General features: G+C 34.0%; 1 protein-coding gene across 1 annotated transcript; it reads left to right on the forward strand.

Annotated features, from left to right (window-relative positions):
- The first annotated feature begins 1607 nt into the window (after positions 1–1607).
- On the forward strand, positions 1608–3473 carry LOC122270283 (zinc finger BED domain-containing protein 5-like). The gene has a single exon (XM_043047032.2). It carries the CDS (start codon positions 1608–1610, stop codon positions 3471–3473), a length of 1866 nt encoding a protein of 621 aa, XP_042902966.2.
- The last annotated feature ends 6076 nt before the right edge of the window (positions 3474–9549 follow it).

A 9549-nucleotide genomic window follows, 5' to 3' on the forward strand; every position in this document is an offset into this window, starting at 1 on the left:
TACGTTTACATACTAAAATGAGATGTAATGCAAGGGTACCGAATTGGGATCACATCCTTGTGGTGTTGGGCAGTTAGATAAGGTATTTATGATCTCGGTTCTGAAGGACACCTAGCTGTTGATATGAATAAATCTGTGGCTTCGAATAAAGTTAAGCAAATTACCATTACAGGTAAAATTACATACTGCTAATTCACGCAGGTTTTAAATATTAGCACTGTAGTTAGTACAAAAAAAAATTTTTTTTTTGTTCCATTTTTAAGGTTACATTCACTAGGGAAAAATATTTCAACATAATATGGAAATTAAATTATATGGATATTCGTAGACAATCATGCACTGTTAAAAGTATAGAATACTGTTTAATTTACAAACTGTTTATTTAAAAAAAAAAAAAAAAAAAAAATTTCGGTTTAAAATTGCAGAAATTTATTGTAAAATTAAATTTCAGTCTTTCAAAAGACATTTGGAAAGTAAATAAAATCTGTAACCATTAATACAGATTATTATGCTCAGGGCCATCTTAATAGCATGCAGGGTCCCCGGGCAAAGAAATGTTTCGGGCACATACAACATATCATACTGCTTAAAATCAAACTAAAAAACTTCGCACTCATAAAATAAAGCATTTTTAACCTATGCAATATTTTAAACAAATTTAAATATATTTTGATTTAAATTTGTTTTTAGTAGAACCAAAAAAAAACTGAATTCACATAAAAATTTCATTGGAACGTAGAAAAATAAATTTCGGTTGCCTTTTTAAGTTTCCCTGGTGATAAACTATTCAAATTATTGTTGTTTACAAGATAATCAATCTCTATTTGTAGAAAAAAACATTCAAGATACATACTTTATACCAGGGCTTCTTAAACTGTGGGTCGCGACCCCCAGGGGGGTCGCGAGACTACTGAAAGGGGGTCGCAAAGATCTGATACTTTTCAATCATTATAAATAAAATTTTAAAATTAGTATACACACTACGTACAAATATAAATACAAATAAAAATCATACAAAATACTATTGTAGTTTTATTATAACTATTTTTTGAAAAAAGTGGCAATGCAAAACTGTTATGTAGGGCCTATAAATGAAAATATGGAAGTAGCATTTAAAATAATAAATACAACGCGCTCCTCGATTTTCAACTGAACGTTCGACATTGATGTCTGGCCGCCGGCGTCAGTGTTTGCAAGATAACTTAGTGATTATAAGTACCCAGACGCCGCGTCGCCTTACAGCTTACACATACAATACGGAAGCATAATCAAGCTAGGCTAGGCGAATCGGCATATTATTTTTATAAAAGAATAATAAAAAAAATTAAATGAAAGCTTCTTTTTCGGCGTCTTTGTGATACGGTGCCTTTGTGCGCTGCACACTTTGAACACGCCATGCGTCGGGGTTGATCTGATCGTAATTTGTTGTCATTGCACTGGTAAAGATTCGAGTGTAGTTATTTTTCTGTTTGTACTTCAGTTTGGACTCAGCTTTGTCTTCGTAGTGACATGTGTGTATTTACTGTGTAATTTTCAGTTGGTGTTTTTAATTATTACGTTAAAGTTCAACTACATTTTGTTTAATTATTTATTATTATTTAACCATCATGGATAAATGGCTAATTAAAATTCCAACTAATAAGTCTGCCACGCCGTCACAACCAAGTTGCAGTGCTTCAAATCCGACTTCTAGCAAAACAAAAAAAAGAAAATATGACGAATCATATTTGCAGTATGGCTTCACATGCTCTTCTCACAACAATGAAGAACAACCAGTGTGCTTAATTTGCAAAGAAGTTTTGGCTGCAGAAAGCATGAAACCGTCAAAACTGCAACGACATTTGAATACTAAACATGCAACGTTATCAAAAAAGCCAATAGAATATTTTGAGCGTCTTTTGCAAACATCAAATAAAGAAAAGAACACTTTGGAGAAGTATGTTACTTTGAATGATAAATATCTATTGGCATCGTATGAAGTTTCGTATTTGATAGCAAAAACGAAAAAGCCTTTTACTATTGGAGAGCAACTTTTACTACCTGCAGCTATAAGAATGTCTGAAATTGTTCATGGAAAACAGTATGCTGCTGAAATTAGTAAAATTCCATTATCAAATGACACTGTGTCCAAAAGAATTTCAGACATTAGCAATGATCAATTTCAACAGCTTCTTATGAGGCTTAAAGACAGCTCAAAGTTTGCAATACAACTGGACGAGTCGACAGACATTTCAAAAATGGCACAGTTGTTACTTTTTGTAAGATATATTTATGAGGGAAGCATTCATGAAGATATACTGTTTTGTCGTCCTCTGGAAGGTCATACTCGTGGAAAAGATATATATAAAAAAGTAAATGAGTTTTTTGAAAAAGAAGGATTAAATTGGAAAAATTGTGTTGGTGTGTGCACGGACGGTGCTGCAGCAATGACCGGACAAGATCTTGGTTTTACAGCATTTGTTAAAGCTGGAAATGATCATATTACATTTACACATTGTATGATTCACCGAGAGGCACTTGTTGTTAAAAAAATTGCACCAGAATTAAACACTGTGTTTTTTGATGCAGTCAAAATCATTAACTTTATTAAAAGTCGAGCACTTAATAGTCGATTGTTTAAAAATTTGTGCATTGATATGGATTCGGATTATACAAGTTTATTGCTACATGCTGAAGTTAGGTGGCTATCAAGAGGTCGAAGTTTGAAACGATTATTAACTTTAAAAGATGAAGTTCTTATATTTCTAACAGAGCAAAATTCTAATTTGGCCGATTATTTTCAAGATAATTTATGGCTTCTCAAGCTATGCTATTTGGCAGATATTTTTGATAAAATCAATGATATGAATTTATCAATGCAGGGAGTCTGCGTTAATATGTTTATGTTAAAAAATAAACTTGAGGCCTTTGTTAAAAAAATTCTTATATGGAAGAACAGAGTGGAAAGTGGATCGCTCGAAATGTTTCCATTTACTGACGAGTATATAATTAGTAACAATATTTCAAAAAAAGATACTCCTATAACAAAAATTATAGTTAATCATTTGAAGGATATGGAAGTTTACATGCATAGGTATTTTCCCAATGATATCGATACACAACAATGGATTTGCAATCCATTTTCAATTGAAATGGAAGAAATTAATTTTTTAAACTTAAAAGCACAAGAAGAATTTGCCGAATTAACAAGTGATACTACCTTGCGACTTAGATTTTATCAAGTACCTGTGCATGAATTTTGGATAGAAATCAAATCAGAATATCACCTACTATCGGAAATGGCAATGAACAAATTACTGCCATTTTGTACGACATATTTATGTGAATCAGCCTTTTCCACATTAACTTACATAAAATCAAAATACCGTTCAACTTTAATAAACGTTGAAAATTTATTACGATCTGCACTAACTCAAATTGAGCCTAGATTTAATTATTTGTGTAAAAATAAACAACCACATCCGTCACATTAATATTGTTTGATGTTAATAATATGTTTTCTTATAAAAAAATTGTTACAAAACTTTATTTTTTCTATTGAATAAATATATATATAGTTTTATGTCATTCTATTTATTGTGTTTTATTACGACCGATATCCCGTCAACGTTTCCAATTATATATATGTGAAATGAATGGGTACGTATTCTTTAATACTTATTTTATTTACATTGTAAAATAGTGCGATATTACATCTACATCTACGGTTAATATATATTTCATTATATGGAGGAGGGGGTCGTTTAAAATTTCCTAAGCTTGAAGGGGGTCGCTATATAAAAAAGTTTAAGAAGCCCTGCTTTATACAATATAATATATTTATTTAAAAAAAATATGTAAGGTAAATTTGTTGAGTCCTAAGTTTTTTTTAATACAATTTATAAAAAGTAAGATTCTCAAGGGCCCCCTGAGTGCTTAAGGCCCTCGGGCACTGCTCGGGTGTGCCCATGCGTCAAAGACGGTGCTGATTATGCTTTGTTAACGAAAACCTTTAATTTTAAAAGGACAACAAATAAGGCTTTTTCGATATTTATCTCTTCTCCACCAAAATAAAGTTTTTTCGTGTACTCAGTGATTTTCTATAGTTTTATTTTTCCGAGTCTGCATCATACAATTAAATTGTAGCGATTAGCATCCGACAACGGTTATAAAGTCCACCAGTTAATTGCAGCCATTGGTTAACGAACATCTTTTCCACAACTCAATATTGATGATTACATCTATAACTCTCTCGCTCCTCGACAGATGGCAGCATTACACTTTACTCCCTTCTAACATGATTCGTTTTGACGCGAAAAACAAAATCGCCTCGGTCACACTCAACGTTAATTTTTTTTTAGCGTCAGCTGTACATATTTTTACCGTACCCAGTCTTACTGAAAGGAACTGGAAAGAATACAGATTTTTTTATGTTTTTTTGTTACAGAAATCTAAAATCCCCGGTAAATTACTGCTACATTTTTTCATTAAATGACAATCTTTTTCTCCCTTTTTTTTAACAATTTAGAAGAGAAATGGAATCCAAACTCAATCAAAGTGACAACATAATATGGTTGGGCCACCACATCATTCATTATCAAAGCCATGGTGACTCATTAAAAGCAATAAGCAGTCAGAATGCAGTAGCTCTGTGAATTCGATTGTAACAAATTTACTTAAGAGAAAACCATATTTGGAAATTAACCAGAAATACTGCCGGAAGAAACGAAAGCTATATGCGGGTTTTTAAATTGCTACAATGGCGCAATGGTTTAAAGTTTCGCTCATCCCGTTGGTAAAGAGCTGAGTATCATGAGTTCGATACAGGCACGCAACGATAAACTTTTTTACGCAGCAAAGTGCATATCAAATCTGTCGTTGCTGGACATTTTCCTGTTGGATGTGGTTTTGGGAGTTTGAATAGAGGGTTACTAGCTCAGGAGCTGCCTCCTGGCCAGTTAAAATAAAGCTACTCCAACTGTGTAAGCAGTACGCAAAATATGTGAATTAAGTTCATGCTAGAGGACATCAGAAGTAGACCCTATGCTACAGTGCGTACAAATTGAGAATATTGCTGCTGTAACAGAGCTATCTTCAACCGAACACGTTACATTGCGTACCATTATATTTTATTCTGTTTTATAACCATCTTTGAACAACCGATCTAATTTTGAATTCACGACTCAACGATGTTCAACTCCATGTCCTTGAAATTTTTAACCCAATCCAGAAGACAAGGGAATTTCTGGACCAAGTTTTGGGAGAAATATGCCTTTGCGGAGAACTTTTTGATGGAACTAACCCGCATTTGCGTTACTTGGAGGGGAAAAGCACGAAAATCTCCAACGGTTAACCAGACAGCATGGGAACTCTAACCCATGTTCCGTCTACCACTGACAATACTTTACGTCAGCATTGTGGTTGGTGCGAGCCAGTGCGAAATTCATATCGCCAAGCCGTCGATTGGATCGAACCTGGGTCGCCTCGTTGGGAGACTCGCGCTCTATCCCCTGAGGTACCACGGCTCTTGGGTACCCTTATAGAGCGAATACAACTGCTTTTTTTTGTGACCAGAAATTAAAGACATGGACTGGCCATCAAGCCAAACAAGCCTTCAAAAGATTGGTGTTTTAAGCACTTATTTTTTATTTTGCAAACAATATCAAATTTTCAATTGGGCTATCAATTGAGTTCGACGGATCTGTAATTATAGACCATTAGACATTATCCCACCAAGGACACCGTAAAATATATATTTCATGCAGGAAATCCATAAATGAATTAATAGCAATTTATTGAAATCACTCACGAAAAAGTCGTAAAGAAATTGAAAATCGTTGAAAAATTAGGTACACCTAATGAGCTTTTGTCAAGCTGAACGGGGTATTCTCTCTATAATTGGACGGTTTACTTGTGCTAATAAAACTATAGTATTTGGAAAAACATTGATTTGTGTTTATTTTACTGCATTAAAAAAAACTATCAACGTCTCACCTTTATATTACCAACCAGGGCCGGATTGACCTATGACACTAGGCACGTGCCTAGGGCCTACGAAATTCAGGGGCCTACGAAAAACTTGGGAGAAAAAAATTTGTTGACAAAAATAATTTAGCTTTAAAAACAACAAGTGTATTGTACACAAAATTATGAAGATACAAATAAAAATATAATATTTTTCGGTAATAAATTATTTTGCCGGATCTTATGATATTACTTTTTTGGATTCAACGAAATCTTGTATTATGCTGTCGAATTCCAAACTACGCAAAATGTCGTATTCAATAGACATAAGTGCGAGCGATGCCAAACGATCTTGATTCATTGTTGAACGCAAATAATTTTTTATCAGTTTTAATCTGGAGAAAGATCTTTTTCCTTCTGCATTTGATCCAAGAATCGACAAATATATTCTTAATGCAATGTGAACGTTAGGAAAAGTATTCACAAGTTCAAATTTATTTATAAATAATTTCAAAAGATTTACTTTTGACAATGTTAATTTCCTTCACTTAGTTATCATAGTAGTATCATGAAAACTATGAAGCTATTTGTAGTATAAATATTTCTTGTAATTAATCTCACTATCAAGTTCACTGTTTTCTTTGCTGGTGTGTTGTTGTATTGTTGACGTGAAGTGTTTGCATAGTTATCAATCGAACTAATCATAATGGTATTATCGATATCAACTGCAATATCGGCAGTATGTCGGTATTGCAGATAAAGTTCGATAAACAAATTTGTAAATTAAAACCCATAATAAAAATGCGAGAAAGTTTTAGCATATATTTTGAAAAGAGGGGAGGCGGGGAGGGCCCCAAAACGGCTATGCCTAGGGCCTACGAAAGGTATAATCCGGCTCTGTTACCAACTTAACATCAAAGGGACTAACGTACGTACTATGTATTGTTTTTTAACCACAATTTCGCTGCCTTTATATTACTTCAAAATTTAACTCTTACATTGAGCGTCACAATCGATGATGTGCCGTAAGTTAATCAACTTATCACTCACAGTTACTAGCATTGGAGGTGTCTTTTAAATTTGTCTTCATGTCACCGCAATAAACCATTTTCCGAAGTGATCACTCTTTGTTAAACTCGATTAGCCATGCATAAAGCGTGCTAAGAACTAAAACCCTTGGCCTCTTAAGGTCGAAATGTTATCCATGAGACTAAACTTGTTGCTGGGTGTATGAGATTTTCTCAAACTAATTGATATTTCCTAAAATGTTGCACGGCTTGTGAATGCTCTATACCCTTAATAACTCTTAATCTAATGATCAGATTTTCACATATTATGACTCACTCTTAATAGTTAAACATTTCATTCAATATTTGATTTTTCTAAAATTTGATTTCTCGGAAACTATCCGATCGATTTCGTTCTTATTTTGTATCCGGGGAACTGGAAAGTAAGGTCGTTTCGGTGTATTTGATATTTGTTATCACGATTTTATTTTTAATCAGTAATGCATTCACCCTCGCTAGCAACAACCTTTCAATGCCTTATCTAAATTGAATCGAAATGGATAAAAAAAATGACTCGGTTTTTAAAACTAATGAATATTTAATGCTCCGAAACGACGTTACTTCCCGGTCTCCCTAATATTTTGCCACATACAATTACATTCTTTGAAATGATGCAAAATATGTTTGAGTTGATATTCAAACTTTTTCAACTATTATGTAAAAAAAATATGAATAATCAGTAAAAACTATTTTCCATACGGAATTAGCTTTAGATAAATGAATTTTATAATTGTGTTCAAAAACTTTTTGATTCGCTTAAAAAGTTCACGAAATATGGCAAAATATACAAAAATTAAAATTAATATTAAGGGATCCAGATTTTTGGCAGCACATCTGACCTAACTGTTTGAATGATATCCCCCAGATAGCGGCTATCCCCTTATTTTGGAAATCAGAAATTATAAATCATGAAAAAGAGATATATGTTTATTCAGAGAAAGCACGTTTTTGTGTCTGATTTGGTATCTTAAACTATCGTCCGCGTTAACTAATTAGCATATTTGAGATCATCCCCTCGAACCATTTAGAAAAAGTCCTAGTACGTGAAAATCTGACCATCAAATCAAAAGTTATTCAGGATTTTTCGATTTTAGTTTTCTGTGCTTCGTAAAATTAAGTCTGTAAAAATTTTAATACAGTAACAAATTTTTGGTGTATATACAGAAAAACCGTCATTGAACAGCCGACCCAATTTTCGGGTTTACGACTTCTAATGTTCACTCCGTAACCTTGTAATTTTGAACCTAATCCAGAAGACGGGGGAACTCCTGGATCAAGTTTTGGGAGAAATTTGCCTTCGTGGAGGACTTTTTGAGGGAACTAACCCGCATTTGCTCTACATGGAGAGGAAAACCACCCACGGTTAACCTGACAGCAAAGGGACTCTAATCCATGATCCGTTTACCACTGAGGATATTTCACGTCAGCCCTGTGGTCGGTGTAAGCCGGATGCGGATTCGTATCGACCAGCCATCGCCTGGATTCGAACCCGGTTCACCTCATTGGAAGGCGAACGCTCTGTCCCCCGAGCCACAGCGGTTCGGTGTATATACATTGAGGAAAATAGACATGGAAAATAAGATGAGAAACTGTGAAGATGGTTCTTAATTAAAATATGAATTTATTGAGCTGTATTTTAAGTTAATTTGTACCTCTGATATCCTTTAAATTTATACGTACTTAAATTTTAAAAATAATATTTAAATTAACTATTAAAAGTGCATAATTACGATAATTATCTTTTTGTCGCATTGCTAATTAATTTTGAGATTAATTGGCATAACAGAGTCTGTCGTTGTAGTTTTGTTTTTACGTCATATTCATAAATATTATTGTAATCAAAAACGATACCGCTGGGCCCAATAGTTTTTCCATAGTCAATCATAGTATATGTTAAGAGACCTTCTTATGATATTGATTTCAAGTTAAATTTTTGATTTTCTTTGATTTGATATATTCTTGAAATAAAATATATTGTCGTAGAACTCGGCCGCCTGTGAATGGAACCTGCGTGTGACAGACGTCTACCGTTACTGATTCTGACGTGCCATTCAAAACAAGAGTCGTGGAATGATTACTGCATGTGTTGCGCTCCTCCATGACAATGCTTATCCACATACGGTACGACGCACAGCAGCTGTTTTGACGGAATTTGGCTGAGAGTTGTTTGATCATCCATCCTACAGAGCTGATATTGCTCACAGAGATTTTCATGTTTTCTTGCACCTCAAGACATTCCTGTCCTCCGGTGAGCGCTTTGGCAACGACGAAGAGCTGAAGACGTCTGTCAAACGCTGGTTCCATTCACAGGCGGCAGAGTTCTATGACAGAGGGATACAAAAGTTGATCTCACGATACGACAAGTGTCTCAATTCTGGTGGCGGCTATGTTGAAAAATAGCTGAAACATTGCTGTATTTGATGCCAATAAATATGTTCCTGAAAGTGCGAGTTCTTTTTTTTTTTAAATTAGGGAAACTTACTTTCTGGATGCTCCACGTATTTACGTTTATTTTCGGTTATATAAATTCGTTTTTTTT

This window comes from Parasteatoda tepidariorum, chromosome 6, assembly GCF_043381705.1.
Source record: "Parasteatoda tepidariorum isolate YZ-2023 chromosome 6, CAS_Ptep_4.0, whole genome shotgun sequence".
Classification (NCBI taxonomy): Eukaryota; Metazoa; Arthropoda; class Arachnida; order Araneae; family Theridiidae; genus Parasteatoda; species Parasteatoda tepidariorum.

What these genes read in the sequence shown, in the direction of transcription:
- LOC122270283 (XM_043047032.2), top strand. Translation starts at nt 1,608, where the DNA reads ATGGATAAATGGCTAATTAAAATTCCAACTAATAAGTCTGCCACGCCG.